Raw genomic sequence first — 19,685 nt, 5'->3', positions numbered from 1 at the left:
AAGATTGCGGTGTGACGGTGCTCTGACTCCGTAGTAAGTAAAGACGCTACTGGAGTTGATGTTCGGTGATTTTGGGCGCGAGCCGTCGACCACTGTTCGCCATTGCAGGCATGACAAGTTAACTGACAGAGTGAGAAGTTGCGCGATCTTCAGGAAGTTCCACATGTCTTTGATAAACCCTGTTTAACGTACATAGTCCACTGCCGTATTTTGCACCGTATGCTGTATGTTGTGTTTATTTTCCTTTTAAAATCTTTTCTGTTAAACTTGCCACATCTGTGAACATTTATGAGCTGTTTGCTCGAAAGACACAGGAATTTATGCACTCAGTAAAACGATCTGCATTCGAAGGTTCAAACAATAAAATTAAAGCTACAAGAACCCCGGAAGTAATTGTGTCCTGTGTGGTATCTAATTCCACGGGCTACACCTACGTCATGTGGGGTTTATTCGACTCAGCGTCCAAACATACGTCGATCCATGTACATTTAAACTCTTTCCGGCAATATTTCTAAAAGTTGAAAAACATCTAGGTGACTGATTCAGTACAAACGCTGCCTGCCTGCTGCCTAGCATTAGCAGTTGCTGCACGACTTATGACGCTCTCATCGCGTCGACATTTCCCTGTGTAACCAGGTTAAAATTAATGTTTTTATTTTATTTTGTTTGAGTATGAAATATCACCAAATTCTGTATGTGTGCTGTTATTTGTGTTTACAACATTTTATGTCATTATTTACTTTTATGTATGTTTTATAACGACCGTCATATACCTGTACTATCGCTTTAATAGAGAGGTCTTGTGGGTACACAGAAGAGGGAACGCGGGAGAGGCCATTTTTGTTTTGTGGGGGGAGTGTCAAGCAGCGACCGAGCCGAGCCACGCGTGTTTCTTACCGTAGCACAGTTTTGCTGATTGAGGAGAACGTAACCTTGAGTATCCCTGTAATAAGATACTGCAAGCTGTGGGATAAAATACTTGTTTATCCTTTCTTACATCGTTGTCCCGTGGACGGTTTCTCCTTCTAACGCACACGAGTGAAGTCCGGGCAGTGGTTGAGCTTCAACCCCCACGCCCGTAAGAAACACTGCTCCAGCTGGAGGACTGGACGTTTGTCAAAGGGTTTGAAACCGCAAGGAAAGAAGAATTCAGCTCGCGCTGGCTATAGAGCTGAGAGGTGACTGTCCTATAGCTATGTTATGAGACAGACAACATTCTATTTCCTTTTCTTTCCTGTGATTTCGTACAGAAAATAAATGGCAAGGTGGGCCAAATAGAGTCCTGTGTGTCCCCCCTCCTTCCCTGATCATGATGATGATGATGATGATGATGAGAGACTGAGGGCCCCCCCCAACAACACCTGGGGCCCCACCCAACTAGAACACAACGCAGAGCTAACGATGAGAGTGACGGGCGTGCAGCAGGCTGACCAGCATAGAACACCATAGGACTGCCCCCGTTACACCTGCTAACACCACATAGCCTTTCGGCGAGCCTCACCGAGAGAGCTCGCGCGCGAGAGGCTATGTGGTAGCAAATCAATGCTGCAATGAGCAATCAGGACAAGCGCAAGCGAATGGGGATTTCCGTTTTCCCCATCCTGAAATTCCATATCAAATCTTTAGAATTCCACATCGACACGTTTTGAATGGACTTACTTACAATTCAGTGCAGTAATAAGCTCATGGGCTTGAAATATAAAAGTGTTGAGCAACATTGACAACTAAAATCAAAATGGAATGTGGAAAATTCATGAAGTAGCATTCCCGTTTAGAGTTTTTATAGCAGTCCCGTTTAGAGACAGTTCCGCTAAAGTACCATACTTCCGTTTAGAGTCCCGTCCGAGTATCAGTTCCGTTACATTCCCGTCCGAGTGTCGGTTCTGTTTTACTAGAGTTCCGTACCACTACCATTTCAGTTATAATACAGTCTCGCCCAGGTCCGCTGTCCGTGTCCTGGCCGTCCCCTGTCCGTCTCTTGTCCATCCCCTGAGCGTCCCATGTGTCGTTGGTATTGATGGTATTGCCCCTACGCAGTACACACTAGGTTTCCTCATTCATAATCCCAAACAATTTATTGTTTTTTTATTAATTAAATATATATATATATATATATATATATATATATATATATATATATATATAGTAGAACTGGATACGGCGCCGCCGAGCCTTGCAGCCAATTTTTTTTTCAGTGGTCACTCGCAGTATTGCGGCGAAAAATACCCTGCGGCCCAAAAAGCATTTTTCCCATAGAATATCATTGTTGAATCCCTGATTCAACTTTGACTTACAATTAATTGTATTCTTACAATGAATTTGTTCCCTGCATTTAACCCATCCTATTGTGTAGAAGCAATGGGCAGCTGCTGCGCCCAGGGGCCAACTCCAGTTATTTTTCCTATTGCCTTGGTCAGGGGCACAGGCAGGAGTATTAACCCTAACATGCATGTCTTTTTGATGGTGAGAGTAAACTGGAGCACCTGGAGGAAACCTATGCAGACACAGGCAGAACATACAAATTCTACACAGAAAGGACCTAGGACGGCCTGGGGTTCGAACCCAGGACCTTCTTGCTGTGAGGCAACAGCATTAACCACTGGGTCACCATGCCACCTGTTCATTCCATATCCATTCCAAGATGGCTGTTCATTCCACCATGAGAGCAGAGTTCAAGCAGGAGTGGGCATTCTTTAGGTGAATGGTGCAATTGACGCACCACAAAAATACTGACTTGGAGCAAGGACAAGTCAGTATGCACAGATAGCAGCAGGGCTCATTGTGTTGCAACAGGCCAGCAAAACAGACATTGTGCAGATAGTCATATGTTCTGACTATGCATGCCATAGTTTCATTTCCCACTTCCCCATGTGGAAACAGAATGACATGAAAAATGCCAGGAGCAAAGAGATAAAGCATTCTGAGATTTTCCTGGCTTGTGACAAGATTGTAACAGATCGTGGCATGACTGTGTACTTGAAAAAGGTAAAGAGAGACTCCCAGACTCTGGGTCCCGACAAAATGGGCAATGATGAGGCCGATTGCCTGGCAAAGGCAAGAGCGGTTGCTGGCCCTCTTTCGGGAATTTCAGGAAGAATGGCTCCCAGATAGGTAAAGTTGAGCAGTAAATGCAATGACTCGCCAGGGAGAGTCATGAAAATCCTGACTCAAAGTCACAAACGATCCATCTAGGCAGACAGCCTGACGATGCTGACCTAGTCGCTATGCAGGAAAGGGACGCAGTAATACAAAAGATCCGACAGCTTGTAGCCAACCCCAAGAGGTTCCCTATTCCGGGATCTGAGCTACAACAGTCGAAGGACTCAAGCCAACTTCAGAACCCACAGCACTGCCTGAAGATTGAGAAAAAAATACTCGTGTACATTCCCCATGGCCAGGGATCTCCCCATTGGGTTGGCTCGATTGACCATAGGGGGGGTCATGATGTGGCATGCTCACAGCGCCCCATGTGGGGGCCATAGGAGCACAAATGCCACATACAAGACCTTCTAACAGGTAGCTTTCTGGCCTTTCATGATGAGGGACATAACCGAATATGTTCGCAGTTGTCTAGTCTGCTGCCAGTTCTGTCCAATTCAGCCGCTGACCCAAGCCCTACTGCAGGTTAGAGGGATCAACTTTCCTTGGTCTAACCTCCAGCTGGATTGGGTCGGCCCCGTACCCAAGTCTTCTTGAGGTAACAGATACCTCCTGACCATCATCTGCGCATTCACCAAGTGGATTTAGTGCCTACCAGCACCTAATGACACTGCCGAAACCATGGCTGGTGAACTACATCTTCAGCCATTGGGGCCTTCCCTTGTCCATTGACCTGGACAGTGGCACCCTTTTCACAGCCAGTGTGATGAAAACTTTGTGGGAGATGTTGGGGGTCAAGGCGAAGTTCCACATTGTGTATCACCCCTAGTCCTCTGGTCAAGTTGAACATGACAATCACAGACCATTGAAAGCATGCTTAGGAAATATGTCTGGAGAAATGGTAAAGATTGGGATGTAAAACTCCCTCTAGTGCTGCTGCACTAAATAGACTAAAACCCCATAATGTGGGAAGACAGCAACTCACAAGAATGGACCAGAACAACAAAACAAACATTTTGTTTTTCATCACATTACTTCTGTTCTTTATTGGCCTATTTAAAAGCTTTGAAAAAATAAATATGTTAATATGTTAATGTTTATGAATGTTACTGAAATGCTGAAACACCTGGCAATTACACCGATAAACGATGTACAAACTTTGAAGAAGTCAAGGTATTCAATTGTCAGGTTTTTAATTAGCTTTTGAATAATAAAGAGAAAAAAATATGTAGAAAAACCTTATGGTTTCATTCAATTCATGGGATTTGCTATTCTACTCCAGAATGTGATATTTTAGCTATTTGGAATAGGCTATATTTTAACGAGAATGTCAGTTACAATTCATGAAGAGGGGGAATGTAATGAAATATTTTCTTGAATTTAAGGATAATCTAGAGGCATGTGTACAGCATTTGAACCTTAAAATGCATCCTCGGTGAAATTTCAAAATTAAAGAAAAAAGTATAGCCGCAAGCAGCTATCCAAGCAACAAAGTGGAAGCCGCTGAAACTACTTGGAGTTTCAGCTGCTTCCACCTGCTGGCATATTCTGCTAAATGTCCGAGGCTTGCATCTGGAGTGTACCTGCACATGATAAATGTCAAAACATGAAGGGAGTTGTAACAGCACCACCATCAGGCCGATTTTGACAAGATGTTATAGGATCACACCTACAGTATACCTGCATGTGTACTAAATTTCATGATAATCAGTCATGCAGAGCTGTCTGTGTTGACAGTTGATATTTGATTGGCTGATGTTGAATATGTTGTTTCCGTGGTCAAGTTGTCATTAGGATGCTTGACAAAGAAACAGCATACCATCTCATGTCATCTCATCTCATCATTAGCCGCTTGTCTGGGCTGGGTCACAGTGACAGCAAGTTAAGTAGGGCACTCCAGATGTCCCTCTCCCCAGCAACAACCTACAGCTCCTCCTGGGGGATCCCAAGTCCTTCCCAGGCCAGATTGGACATGTAGTCCCTTCTGTGAGTTCTGGGTCTACCCCGGGGTCTCCTCCCAGTTGGACATGCCAGGAAAACCTCAAAAGGAAAGCGCCCAGGAGGCATCCTAATCAGATGTCCGAACCACCTCAACTGGCTCCTTTCGTTGCGAAGGAGTAGCAGCTCTACTCCGAAGTCCCTCTGGATGTCTGAGCTCCTCACCCTAAGGCCCAGATACCCTGTGGAGGAAACTCATTTCAGCCACTTGTATCCACGATCTCACCCTTTCGGTCACTACCCAAAGCTCATGACCATAGGTGAGGGTTGGAACGAAGACTGACTGGTAAATTGAGAACGTTGCCTTCTGGCTCAGCTCCCTCTTCATCACAATGGTCCAGTACAATGTTCACATTACTGCTGATGCTGCACCAATCCACCTGTCAATCTCCCACTCCATGCTACTCTCACTCGTGAACAAGACCCCAAGATACTTGAACTCCTTCACTTGAAGCAACAACTCATCCCCAACCCAGAGGGAGCAATCCATCATTTTCCGGTAGAGAACTATGGCCTCAGAAATTGGAGGTGCTGACTCTCATCCCGGTCATTTCACTCAGCTTCAAACCACCCCAGTGTGTGCCGAAGGTCGCATTCTGATGATGCCAACAAAACCACATCATCTGCGAAGAGCAGAGATGCAATTCTGAGGTTCCAAAAAAAAGAACACACTCCTAACCTTGGCTGTGCCTTGAGATCCTGTCCATGATTATCACAAACAGAATCGGAGACAAGTGACAACCTTGGCGGAGTCCAACACCCACCAAAAACGTGTTTGACTTTGTGCAGAGAATGCGGACTAGGCTCTCACTTTGGTTATACAAGGACTGGGTGGCTTGTAGCAACTGCCCTGGTACCCCATACTCTCGCAGTACCCCCCACAGAGTGCCCCGGAGTACACGGTCGTAAGCCTTTTCCAAGTCCACAAAATACATGTAGACTGGCTGGTCAAACTCCCATGCCTCCCTCAGCACGGATTAAGAGTTGGTCCATTGTTCCATGGCCAGGACAGAATCCACATTGTTCCTCCTGGATCCGAGGTTCGACAATCGGTCGAAGCCTCCTTTCCGGCACCCTAGAGTAGACTTTCCCAGGGAAGCTGAGCAATGTGATGCCCCGATAATTAGAGCACATCCTTCGGTCGCCTTTTTTAAAAAGAGGACACAGCATACCAAATTTGAAAATCACTGGGCAAACGAATTAAGGAGAACAGTTATTGAGATAAATGCCAAAATGTAAAGTGGCTTGTAACAGCTTTATCTACAGATCGATTAGGTTAATTTAGGTTGTTTGCATATGACGTCACGAACTACAGATGGGGGGCAGGAAGTGATTTTCTACATAGGAAGCACTATCACAAACTTTCAAAATGCCTGTTTGGCGTCATTACCTGAGAAAGCACAAGGAGTTTTTATTGAGTACCAAAAGCTGTTGTTCATGAGGGGGGGAAAAGGCAAGAAATTGAAGACGGCGGGAAAAAAAATGGCTTGTGAACCGTCGTCTGCGGTCGGGAGGAGCGCAGTCAGATAATGCGCGTGTGTGCAGTGACCACTTCGTCAAAAACAATCACTCTTCATAACATAAGGATCACATCCAACATCTTACTTTCTGTTTATACCTTTCTCTCATAATATCATCTAAACTAGCACCATCTCATCCATTCTGCTTTTCACTTCCTGCCCTCCATCTGAATCTCGCGCATCATCAGAATCACGTGACTGCAAACAAGCTAATATTGGTGAAGTGTGGTGTCTCAAGCATTTGTGGTTGTTGAAATCCAGACACTTTTATGGCAGTAAAACCTGGATTAGTTATTTGATTTTGATATATTTTATTAATCCCCATGAGGAAATTATGCTCTGCATTTAATCCATCCTAGCTGTGTATCTAGGAGCAGTGGGCAGCTGCTGTGCAGCACCTGGAGACCAACTCCAGTTCCTCTTGCCATGCCTCGGTCAGGGTCACCGACAGGAGTATTAACGCTGACATGCATGTCTTTTGATGGTAGGGGAAACCGGAACACCCAGAGAAAACCCACCACAGACACGGGGATAACATGAAAACTCCACCCAGAGGATGACCTGGGATGACCCCTAAGGTTGGACAACCCCAGGGTTCAAACCCAGGACCTTCTTGCTGTGAGACAACAGCGGTAACCACTGGGCCACCATGCTGCCCATTATATGGGAAGAAGAAGAATCGGAACAAACACAAAAAGGTTTCAACAGCTTCGCTCTTGACCTCAGTATTTTTTAGGTCCTGGTTATGTACCTGATAGGGCAACATTTTCAGAAATATTTCATTTTGAGTTGAAATGAGAGGTGTTGTCGCTGAATTTCCATGTCTCATATGCACACACATCAACTTAATGTTTTAACGAGTAACTTAAACCAGTATTATTTTAGTGAGTTTGTTTACATTAACTGGATAAAAACCACCGAAAAGGTTAAAAACATTCCATGCTGGTCATGGTATTCTGTGATGTTAGCATGGCAGGATAAACACAGCTACAGCTAATGGAATTAATAACGGGTCCACTTGATTTAGGTGTGTCAACACACCAATCAGCATTGACAGACAGAGACAGCATTCACAGCTGTTAATAGTAGTGACAATGCTGGTTCTTTGGCACACCTACATACATCCAACAGACCCTTGATTAATGTGGTTAACGTAGTTGCCCATGGTGCAGGAGACACGGCTTCGCGTCCTGGCTGCGGTGGTTCCCGGCTGCCGCCTGAATTCGCTACAGTAGTTTTAAACCAAAGTGCATGTGCACACACACACACACACACACATGCACATACACATGTACGCACATATACAGAGAAACACAACATAGTATATATTATAGTTGACAAGTGTCTGTCTGAGAAAACTGACTCACATTCCAGGTCTTGGTATGTGGTGAGCTGTGTGACGAGGCCATCTGGTAGCAAGTAGGGGGCAAATCTCTCTAGTTTGGCTTGACAGTACTGGGTCACCTTTACTCCCCCTGGCCAACGACTTTCCATTTCTAAAGGAAGGCAAGTTTATTTGTATTGCACATTTCATACACAAAGGCAATTCATAGTGCTTTACGTAACGCATCAAAATACACTAAATGAGAAATAAAGAATAAGATAAAAAGACATTTTAAAAATAAACTAAAAGATGTCCGGGTAGCATGGTGGTCTATTCTGTTGCCTACCAACACGGGGATCATCAGATCAATTCCCCGTGTTACCGCCGGCTTGGTCGGACGTCCCTACAGACACAATTGGCCGTGTCTGCGGATGGAAAGCCGGATGACTATGTGTCCTGGTCACTGCACTAGCGCTTCCTCTCGTCGGTCGGGGCGCCTGTTCAGGGGGGAGGGGGAACTGGGGGGAATAGCATGATCCTCCCACACGCTACGTCCCCCTGGTGAAACTCCTCACTGTCAGGCAGAAAGAAGCGGCTGGCGATTCCACATGTATTGGAGGAGGCATGTGGTAGTCTGCAGCCCTCCCCAGACTGGCAGAGGGGGTGGAGCAGAGACCGGGACAGCTCGGAAAATAGAGTGATTGGCCAAGTAAAATTGGGGAGAAAAAGGGCGGGGGGGGGGTAAACTAAAAGATAAAAACGTAGTGGGATGAAATAGCTCGAACTGGTTAAACAATAAATGGTTAATTGGATGGAGGCAGAGCCTCCCAACAAAATGCAATGAATTCAGTCCACAAGTGTAAACTGTTTTATCCAAGAAAAACTGACTGGAACAGCACTTGTAGAATAAAATGATGTGAAGAAAATATGAGTGAGGAAGTGGACAGGACAGTGACAACGTGTGGGAGTGGTGCCTACTTTTGAGAGCACCATGTAACCTTCCCTCCTCCTCAGCAAAGAAGTTGCCAAGCCAAGTGGGTTAGAAAAGGTCTGTATACGGGATGCTTAAGAGAGATAAAAAAGTGGGAATTCCATTGCAAGTATGCTACAGTATCTGGAATATTTGGTCCTCTATGCAATACTAGCCAAGTTTGATCTTATTTATTCAATGAATATAGCATATTTCATGCTTAGAGTTTCTAAAAATGTATTATTACCAAATGTATATATTGGTATATCGTATGAAAGAGGGCCATAGTCAGACGAAGAACTTATATACCCCTACCCTGTTTGGACAAGGTGATCATGCTGACCCAGGACTGGGGCATCTCAAACACCTGGGGCTCCTCTGCCTCCTCCTTCACAGATGACAACACACTTGAGCCTTCAGATAAATTAACTGAACTTGTGTTACATTCATGTTTTCTTTAAAACCTTCCTGCATCACATTCAACGGAGAGGGGAGGGAAGATATAAAGGTTGAAATCCAGGCGTTGCAGAGTTGAGACAGAGAAAAAACAGGAAGGCTAAATGTAAAAGATTAGATTAGACACACCTCCTCCTCATCAGTAAGGGCCAACCCTGGCTCTCCCTTCATCGTCGAGCTGAGCAACAGCATCTGATTGGCTGTATCATACAATACAGACTCCCACATCCCAGCATCTTCCAGGTCATATACCATATTCTACACACAAACACACAAATCATAAAGCCTTACAAAACATAAAAAGAATATATATATGTGTGTGTGTGTGTGTGTGTGTGTGTGTGTGTGTATATATATATATGTGTGTGTGTGTGTGTGTGTGTATAATTTATATTTAAAATATCGCACAAATGCACTGACTCACACAGTAGTGAAGTATGCCATCTTTTCAATGTTCATATCACTGATTATTTGTATTATTCTGTTACCATATGTCATCAGTCAAACATATTTCTGGTCTCTTTATGGTTCTCATAGGTAATACATTTTTATCATAGCCTTGCTCCCTTACCTTTTCCTTTTGATTTGACCAGTCCATTTCAGACCAGATCAGACCAAGTGATACAGGTAGCAATCCTCACATCTAGGTCCCACCATGAAGTGAAAACACTGGTAGGCCTCAAGGATTGCAAAGCTCACTGGCTACACTGTGAAAGAGGGGCTTTTTCCCCTCATGAGCTGTCATGGCGACTGAGTAGACGAAATGTGATGATGGAAGTACAATTATATACTGTAACTGTATTTTTGCTGTTAATGGTTAACTTTAGGTGATGGTTAAGTTTAGGGTTAATGTCAGGTAGCAGTTAAGTGTGGAGTTAAGGTTAGATAGTGGTTCAGTGTAGAGTTAAGGTTAAGTGGTTAACATTATGGTTTAGATGAGGCAGTGGTACTGAGTGATCCTGTGTGTTAACCAATGAAAACAGCTGCTTGGATCCACTATCTTTGCGTAAATAAATGGTTTCTGAACGATTATGGGCCAGCTCCATTAACAGAAGCAGAAATTCGTGCAAGTTTGCCAACAATTAGTGCCAATAGGGGGCGCCGATTTAGTGTGGTAACTAAAGCTGGGCAGGATATTTAACACAGCTGCAGTCTTGTTAATGTAAATATGACCAGGGAACTCTGCTTTATCATAAACTTCCTGTCTGACTGTGATGACAGCATCACAGTAATTTGGGAACTGCTTATGATTCTGCACTCTTCGTAGTAGTGCATTAAGGACTGTGGACAGAGTGGCTGATAATACTGCCTGTGACACACCAGCTACAGATGCCACAATTTGTTGAAATGAAACAGAGGCAAATACATGAAGTATGGCCGAGGGTTTTGTTATAGCTGGTTATAGCATGACTCTTTTAGGTTTATGGCTGCAGATCTTTGATTGCCCCCAGTAAACGGAGGATAATGTGATTGGTAGGTAATATGTTCACACAATGTTTTCTTCCAACATTGTAAATAAATTTACATGTGCAGAAAAAAACTCTCCATTCTGACATGCTCTCTCTCTCTGTCTTCTTTGAGTCACAATGATCACAGCCACGGTAGCGACAAGAAGAGTTAGGCATATATATATATATACACTACCGTTCAAAAGTTTGGGATCACCCAAACAATTTTGTGTTTTCCATGAAAAGCCACACTTATTCACCACCATATGTTGTGAAATGAATAGAAAATAGAGTCAAGACATTGACAAGGTTAGAAATAATGATTTGTATTTGAAATAAGATTTTTTTTACATCAAACTTTGCTTTCGTCAAAGAATCCTCCATTTGCAGCAATTACAGCATTGCAGACCTTTGGCATTCTAGCTGTTAATTTGTTGAGGTAATCTGGAGAAATTGCACCCCACGCTTCCAGAAGCAGCTCCCACAAGTTGGATTGGTTGGATGGGCACTTCTTTGAGCAGATTGAGTTTCTGGAGCATCACATTTGTGGGGTCAATTAAACGCTCAAAATGGCCAGAAAAAGAGAACTTTCATCTGAAACTCGACAGTCTATTCTTGTTCTTAGAAATGAAGGCTATTCCATGCGAGAAATTGCTAAGAAATTGAAGATTTCCTACACCGGTGTGTACTACTCCCTTCAGAGGACAGCACAAACAGGCTCTAACCAGAGTAGAAAAAGAAGTGGGAGGCCACGTTGCACAACTGAGCAAGAAGATAAGTACATTAGAGTCTCTAGTTTGAGAAACAGACGCCTCACAGGTCCCCAACTGGCATCTTCATTAAATAGTACCTGTTAGAGCCTGTTTGTGCTGTCCTCTGAAGGGAGTAGTACACACCGGTGTAGGAAATCTTCAATTTCTTAGCAATTTCTCGCATGGAATAGCCTTCATTTCTAAGAACAAGAATAGACTGTCGAGTTTCAGATGAAAGTTCTCTTTTTCTGGCCATTTTGAGCGTTTAATTGACCCCACAAATGTGATGCTCCAGAAACTCAATCTGCTCAAAGAAGTGCCCGTCCAACCAATCCAACTTGTGGGAGCTGCTTCTGGAAGCGTGGGGTGCAATTTCTCCAGATTACCTCAACAAATTAACAGCTAGAATGCCAAAGGTCTGCAATGCTGTAATTGCTGCAAATGGAGGATTCTTTGACGAAAGCAAAGTTTGATGTAAAAAAAATCTTATTTCAAATACAAATCATTATTTCTAACCTTGTCAATGTCTTGACTCTATTTTCTATTCATTTCACAACATATGGTGGTGAATAAGTGTGACTTTTCATGGAAAACACGAAATTGTTTGGGTGATCCCAAACTTTTGAACGGTACTGTATATATATATATACACACACACACACACACACACACACACACACACACATATATATATATATATATATATATATATATATATATATATATATATATATATATATATATATATATATATATATATATATATATATATATATATATACACATATAGTATGGCCAAGGGTTTTGTTATAGCTGGTTATATAGCAAGACTCTTTTTGGTTTATGGCTGCAGATCTTTGATTTCCTCCAGTAAACCGAGGATAATGTGATTGGTAGGTGATATGCACTCAACACCTTTGATGGTTTTTAAAAAAATTATATATATATATATATATATATATATATATATATATATATATATATATATATATATATATAAACATTATATATGCATTAATAGTGTCAATGTTATAATTACTAGCAGACTTGATAAATTCCATAATCTTCCATAATCTAATATTTTCAGAGGAGATTATGGAAAAGGGTAATTTATATAAATGTGTATACAATGAAGCTGAGGGGCAAAAAAGTTTGACCCACCCATTCCCTCCTGTCTTGTGCAAAATGCCCATTGGGCTCTGAAAATGGGTTTGCGCTGGTACAAAATGTTCGTAGATCTGGCTCTGAGTTTCATCCCTCTTCTTTCACTCAGAAAGGGAACTTCTCTAATCAACAACCATTCACAACACGATACTCACAAAGAACCCAATGAAAATAGGTTGCTTTTTTTTCGTTTTTCTTTTTTTTCCCCAAGACATGGGACTGTTTAATGCCTCCACCAAGGGGACCATTTTGTACTTACAGCACAGCTGTAACTGCAGTCCTGTATGTTGACCCAGTAGTTGTGCTGGTTCCAGATGCTCTCAATGCCCAGGAAATTCTCATCAGTGGTGGAGTAGCTCTTCCCAGTTAGAGGGTCAATGAAGAAGTGCTGTGGGACTCCCCGGCTCCCTGACATGACCAGCAACCAACAGTGTACCCGTAAGCCCCGCAAAGGATCTGGTGGTGGTCGTTCACTCTTCTGCACCATACCATAGGGTGGTGACAGGGCAAAAAATGACATAAAAGAAGGAGTTAAAGGAAAGTAAGGAGGGAAGGACATCTTTATTTACTGAAGTTCTTTGTATATTTAATATATCAGATAATAGAAATCATTAATCAATCATGTATAAAGTGCTTTACAAAGCAGAAATATAGTATATGTAGACAATAAAAAAAGAAAACAGTAAAAACCCACTCTATGCCAGTGCTTTTGATTTGTATGTTACTTTGCAGGTGCCAGGTAAAAACAAAAAACAGATTGGTGGTTAGCAGAAATGGCAGCATTAGGCCCGGTTCTGTCACATTGTTAGAGAATGTCCTGCCCACAAAAAAAGAAGCATGGGCTCTCACCCACATTTGCTTTTATATTGATTTTGCACCATACACCACCCATAGAGAATTCCCTGCTTTCTTCGTGCATTGCTGCCCCTCTTCACCTCAGCTCGACCTATTCTGCTTCCAATAGGGTGCAGGATCACAGATCATTACTGTTACACAATACTTTATGTGTGAGCAGGAGAAAACAGCCAACTCAGCCTTTCTCTGGTTGACAAGGGTTGCTGGCTAGGACCCAGGTTGCTGGCTAGGACTCAAGTGCAGACAACCAGGGAGACACAGGCACGAGTAGTAAACTCGGCACATAGTTTTATTTCAGGTCTTGGAGTGGGTAGGAGAACCCAGAACAGGCAAAACGGACAGGACAGAACTACACAGTGGTAGTGGCTATAGGTCATGACCGGGCTCAGTGAACAAACAGACTACTTAGGGGTGAACTTAAACACACAGGGAGGAAGATTGGGCAATGACAAACAGCTGGGGAAGAGAAAGGGAACAGGCAAAAAGTGGACTAGGAGCAGGGAGATGGGCCAGAGCTTCTTGAGTTGAGCTGGTTCCAGTGGAGCTGGAGGCAGCTGTGACACTGGTGGTACCATTCCCTCACCGTTGTTTAATTCTGTATGTGTACATGAAAAACACCAAACAGAACCTGGAGATGGCAAGGTATTTGGAGTTTTTGATGTCTGGGACATTCTTGTTTATCTTTCCTATTTGCTGGTGGGCTTGTTGCCTCTTGCTTCTCAAACAAGCTTCATAAGAATAGCTACTTGCACCAGCACAAATGTAGAGATTTTTTTTTCCTGCACAGTACTTGTTTGCCACATTTTAAACGCATGTTTTCACACCATTGGTGAAAGCAATTTCCACACACTTGAGCATGCATAAAGACAATATCCATATACTATTCTGTTCATATTAACACAACATTTATTTTGAAATAAATTACTCTTACTATCCTTTATGCATCTACTTAAGTCTCCCACTTTTTATGCCCTATAGGGCATAGTGACAATGGATACCAATATATAGTCTTCAGTATCTTAGTGATCATGACCCACAAGTTTTTTTCTTTGGTCATGGCCTGGAGTCTTCCTAGTACTCTGGCCTCGTGTGGTATTTACAGTTTTTCTGAGCTCTATGTGTCACATCAGGGTTCTACAGCATAATGATATTACCTCCTGCAGTTGCTGAGCCTCCAGTTGTTTTTTCAGTGATGCAGCCTGGGCCTTCTTCTGCTTAGCTTCCTCCTGACTCCTATCAAATCTGCTGTATAGTGCCGTAGAAGGCTTCACAGCATATTTCTTCACATTTGGCCTCTGCTCTTCTTTTATATCCTGCATATAAAAACAATACATGCGCATGAATGCATACACATATGGGCAAGCACACACAAAGATCTCTGGGGTGCTTTCATATTTTTGGGGTACGTGTGCATATATACACACAACCTAATAATGCAGAGACAGATTGCAAATGAAATCTTCTTGGGGTTTTTAATGTTTAAAAAAAGGTGCAACACTGTTGCCACACTAAAAAAGTGCACAGAAAATTGTGCCTCTAGAATTATTAAAAGGACAAAAAAATTAGTATGCAAAAATAGTTTAATTTTGATGACCTATTGTTCAAGGCACATCAAACAGGCAAATATTCAAATACAGTTATTCGCATTTCTTGTTATGCCAGTTGTTATTCAAATGGACAAGTTGCAGCAGGGGACTTACTGCACTTCAAAACTGTTTACATGAAAACTAAATTTGGGAATGGGGCCAATGGAGTAATGTCACCCATAGAGAAGCAGCAGCACTGACCTTGACTTCAGTGGCCAGCAGGGGGCACTCATCCAGTCTCTGATTTAGCAGACACATCTCTTCGACTGCATAGCCATTGACACAGTAGGAGTTGAAACCGGCCCCAAGCAGAAGGCTACAGAGCAGAGTAGCAAAGTCGAAACACGTGCCCCTCCGGATTTGTAGTGTAAATGTGGGCGAGAACAGGTACCTGGGCTGGAAGAAAGCAACAAGCACTCATGTTCTGTCACGCATAAAACTTTCTTTCTACTAAGGTGTGTGTGTGTGTGTCGCTTTCTTGGTATCACCTTACCTGAGATACAGCGCCCTGGGTCCTTTAACATAAATCCTGTTTTGTTTTTATGTAGGTTACCCTTTAAAGGTAAATAAAGTATTGTCTACCAACTTAAGATATTATGATGCAAATGTATTTTAAACTTTAACCTTATCCCTATGAAATCCTATTCTTTAACTCTTTTAAACCCCTCTATTTTTTACATATTGTAACGTGCATGGATAAGAAGACACGCTGGCCACTGGCTCGCAAGTCTGACCCTTTAGTCGAGCGGTTAGCGATGTCTCCTGCTGTGCGGGTGAAACGGGTTCGCGTCCCGGCCGCGGCAGTTCCTGTGGTTGCGTTGCCCCCCGAATTCGCTACAATATTTATTAACAGGACAATGAGAAAAGTGAAATGACCTTTCATGAAGATGTATTATTTATTCACAATCGAAAATAATAAATGAAATGAAAATAGACCCCTTTTAGTGTTCTTTTAAGGCACTAAGGAGTTTCACTCAACAACGAAAATATAGGCACTAAACCTGTATTCACAATTAGGAAACATTAATAATCAATTTGCATGAATTTACATTCACAATGAACACTTGACAGAAACTAACAACAATTAAGTATTCACTGGTGTGGGCCAACGTAAAAAAAATAAAAGCAGGCAATAAACAAATAAACAACCCCGTTGCAGGCCTGATGGCAGCTGGGTTTGAGCACTGTAACCGTGGGTGACTCACCACTGATGAAAAGTCAAATGTGTCTGCCCTTTAATTTCCGGTGACAGCCTTCTCACGTCATCTGCTCTGGCGATGACTATGGTGAAGAAAAATCCACCTCGGTCCTAGAGGCGATGAAGAGGGGAAACAGTGGAGCACCCTCGTTGCCAGAGGAGCAGCCGTACTTTCCCGGTCACACGGTGCGCTGTCTGGTCATGCTGTGTGCAGCCTCAATGTTTGCCCATGCAGGGTTAGCATACATTAGCAGGGGCGCTAACTAGCCGCTAAGTAGCATGTGGCAGTATACATTGACGAGACTAGCTCCAACAACACATGCTACAGGTTAACAAGGCTTCACTGACATGTTAGCTGGCAGCTAAACATAATATCAGCAGTCAAAACTCTAGGCAAAAAACAACTTTAGGGCATAATACACTCAAACCCTCATGGCCGAGTGCCAGCAGGCTCTCCTCTCCCGCTCCGCTCTCTCTGCACGGCCCGTTAGCCCCGCCCCCTAACTGTTGTGAGGCAACATACTTAAAGTGACAGACTTTTGCAGTAGAAATTATGGGATGTCTACTGCTATGTACATATTAACTGAAACTTAACTCTGGTGTATTTATATCGGGGTTACACCCTCCCCCCTTTTAAATGTCTGGATGCCCTCATCAGACAGTTCTCTTTATGGGACCTGATGGGCAGACTAGTCCCCCTTTCTCTACACGTGGAACACTTGATGGTAAAGCTGTAAGAAGCTGTTGGGGACTCGGTGACATCTTCTGGTGCATTACCAGTGAGGTATATTTTCATCCCTCGGTGCACAATGACAAGTGGCTGGTCAGTGGGCTCTCCTGGTTCATCATAACTCAAACGAATGACTGTCTTGACTGCTCGTTTAGCAGCGGGGACACTGCCAGAATCCACCTCATCATTGGGCTCACTAGATGTTGGGACGTCTCCCACTTCCAGTCCTGTGTCCACCACAGGGTCCTCTGATGGTAGTGTAACACTTTCAGCATACTCCTCCTCGTTAGCAGCTGGATCAGGCATCTTTTCCTCGTCGTGAGGAGTACCAGATGCACCATTCACTTCCAGGCCAATTTCACTGGGCCTATCATCCTCAGGGTTTAAGGACCAAGAGGCAGGGGGCAGAATTTGCCAGTCACCATGTGTGAGCCCTGTGGAGAAATAGTCGAAGTCCTCCTCTTCACTCTCTGAAGCACTGTGCTCTGGGTCACCAGCTGTCTGTCCCTCACTCCATTGTGCTTTTTCTGAGTAGGGGCACTGGAGGCTCCAGTTGATGGTCTCTGAGAAGGGTGTGTCTCTTCTCGAGCTTTTGTATTCTCACTAGGAACCCTATGGGAAGAAGATGGTCTCTGTGGAGCGTTTTTACTATTCCTCTTCCACCTTCAGGTCTCACCCTATACACAGGTAATATAGGGCTGCAGGTTCCACTTTTTCAATTTGTGCTTTCCTGGAACTCCCAAGGCTCGGACAAGTACACTATCTCCATCTTGTAGGTTGTGGACTCTGACTCTTGTCATACCCTCGCTTGTTTTTCTGATGGTTCTTGTGAGAGGCTTCAGATGCTAAGTAGTTAGCCTGACGGAGCTCCTCACCTCAGTTTTTCCACATACTGGTGGTGTGTTGTAGAGTCCTCTCCTTCCACACCCAGGCCAAAACAAACATCAATAGGCAGACGGGCCTTTCTGCCGAATATGAGGTAATACGCCGAATATCCCATTGCCTCATTGCGGGTACTGTTATAGGCATGTACCATGAAGGACACATGTTGACTCCACTCTGTTTGTGTTTGGGATCAAGGGTGCCCAGCATGGATAGAAGAGTGCAATTGAAATGCTCTGGCTGTGGGTCTCCCTGCGGATGCTAAGGGGTGGTTCTTGATTTTCTTATCCCTAGCATGGTCAAGAGCTCTTTTATCAATTGACTTTCAAAGTCCCGCCCTTGGTTGGAATGGATGCGAGCTGGCAGACCATAGTGGACAAAGAACTTCTCTAGCAGTACTTTGGCGACGGTTGGTGCTTTTTGGTTGTTTGTGGGGAATGCCTGGGCATACTGGGTGAAATGGTCGGTGACCACCAAGACATTAGTCACTCCTCTGGAATCTGGCTCAATTGACAAGAAGTCAATGCATACCAAGTCCATAGGACCACGGCTTGTGATCTGATGCAAAGTGGTGGCCTTGTGGGTAGAGGCCTTCCGAGCCACATACCTTATGCATGTTTTGATGCACTGGTCTATGTCAGTGGCCATTTTGGGCCAGTAGAATCTTTCTTGTACCAACTCAGAGGTTTTCTCAGTCCCAAGATGCCCAAAATCATCATGCAGCGACTGTAGCACCAGCTGCCGGTGCTTTTCAGGGAGTACCAACTGGAATGCTTCTTTGCCGCCTGGCCTCACTGTCTTCCTATACAGAAGCCTGTTTCGCCGCTGCAGCTTTTCCCCTTCTCGCTGAAGAAGGGAGGTCCCTTGATGGGTACTTTGGATAGTACATGGCCTCTTTCCTGCTCTTATTTCACCCTTCCATTTCTTCATCTGCATCTTGGTCTTTTTGTAGTTCTGTAGTACTCAGCTGTTCTACAGAGCTTTCATGTAGTCGGACTAGGTACACAAACATGTCAGGGATGGCTGAGGGTGATGCACCTAGCTGATCCACACACCGACTTGGGGGGGTCTTGAAACTCAGACGCGCTCACTCTTTTGCAGAGGGCCTTTACTCCTGATGGAGGTATCCACCCTTCCTCTTCAGTGCTCGCATTCCTGGACAGCAGGTCTGCATCAACATTCTCTCTGCCTGGCCTTTACTGTATGCCAAAGTCATAAGTGGACAGGGCTGCTAGCCACCTATGGCCAGTGGCATTGAGTTTGGCGGTCGTGAGAACATAGGTCAATGGGTTGTTATCGGTTCTCACCTCAAACTTGGCTCCATATAGGTAGTCGTGGAATTTGTTGACGACTGCCCATCTCAGTGCAAGAAACTCCAGTTGATGGGCTGGGTAGTTTCTCTCAGAATTCAACTTTCGACTGGCAAAGGCTACTGGACGCAGGCCATCTGGATACTCCTGGTTGAGCACAGCACCCAAACCATCGAAGCTGACATCCACATGCAATATGTAGGGCTTTGTTGGGTCGGCAAAGGCCAAGACTGGAGCATGAGTGAGACAGTGGATTATTTTCTGAAAGGCAGCAGTACAGGTAGGGGTCCACCGATCTCCAAAGGGCTCAGACTTTTTGAAGTAGGTGGCCTGGGGCATTGCTGATTCTTGGCTCTCTATGCTGGTAAGTAGCCTCTTGTCATGTCAGTCAGG

The 19,685-nt window shown here is 43.9% G+C and overlaps 1 protein-coding gene across 1 annotated transcript in view; it reads right to left on the bottom strand.

Moving 5' to 3' along the window:
* ccdc135 (coiled-coil domain containing 135) overlaps positions 1–19,685 on the bottom strand; it is an 81,434-nt gene that overhangs the window by 35,016 nt on the left and 26,733 nt on the right. Inside the window, exons 5-10 of the mRNA XM_056281933.1 lie at positions 15,374–15,568; positions 14,741–14,899; positions 12,991–13,209; positions 9,497–9,625; positions 9,227–9,299; positions 7,985–8,113 (exon numbers count right to left, since the gene is read on the bottom strand). Of these exons, the coding sequence (XP_056137908.1) occupies positions 7,985–8,113; positions 9,227–9,299; positions 9,497–9,625; positions 12,991–13,209; positions 14,741–14,899; positions 15,374–15,568 (904 nt within the window). The remainder of the gene's footprint in view (positions 1–7,984; positions 8,114–9,226; positions 9,300–9,496; positions 9,626–12,990; positions 13,210–14,740; positions 14,900–15,373; positions 15,569–19,685) is intronic.

This window comes from Lampris incognitus, chromosome 6 (assembly GCF_029633865.1).
Source record: "Lampris incognitus isolate fLamInc1 chromosome 6, fLamInc1.hap2, whole genome shotgun sequence".
Classification (NCBI taxonomy): Eukaryota; Metazoa; Chordata; class Actinopteri; order Lampriformes; family Lampridae; genus Lampris; species Lampris incognitus.
Note: the sequence above shows the minus strand (reverse complement) of the source record. Positions and strands in the feature narration are given on the sequence as shown.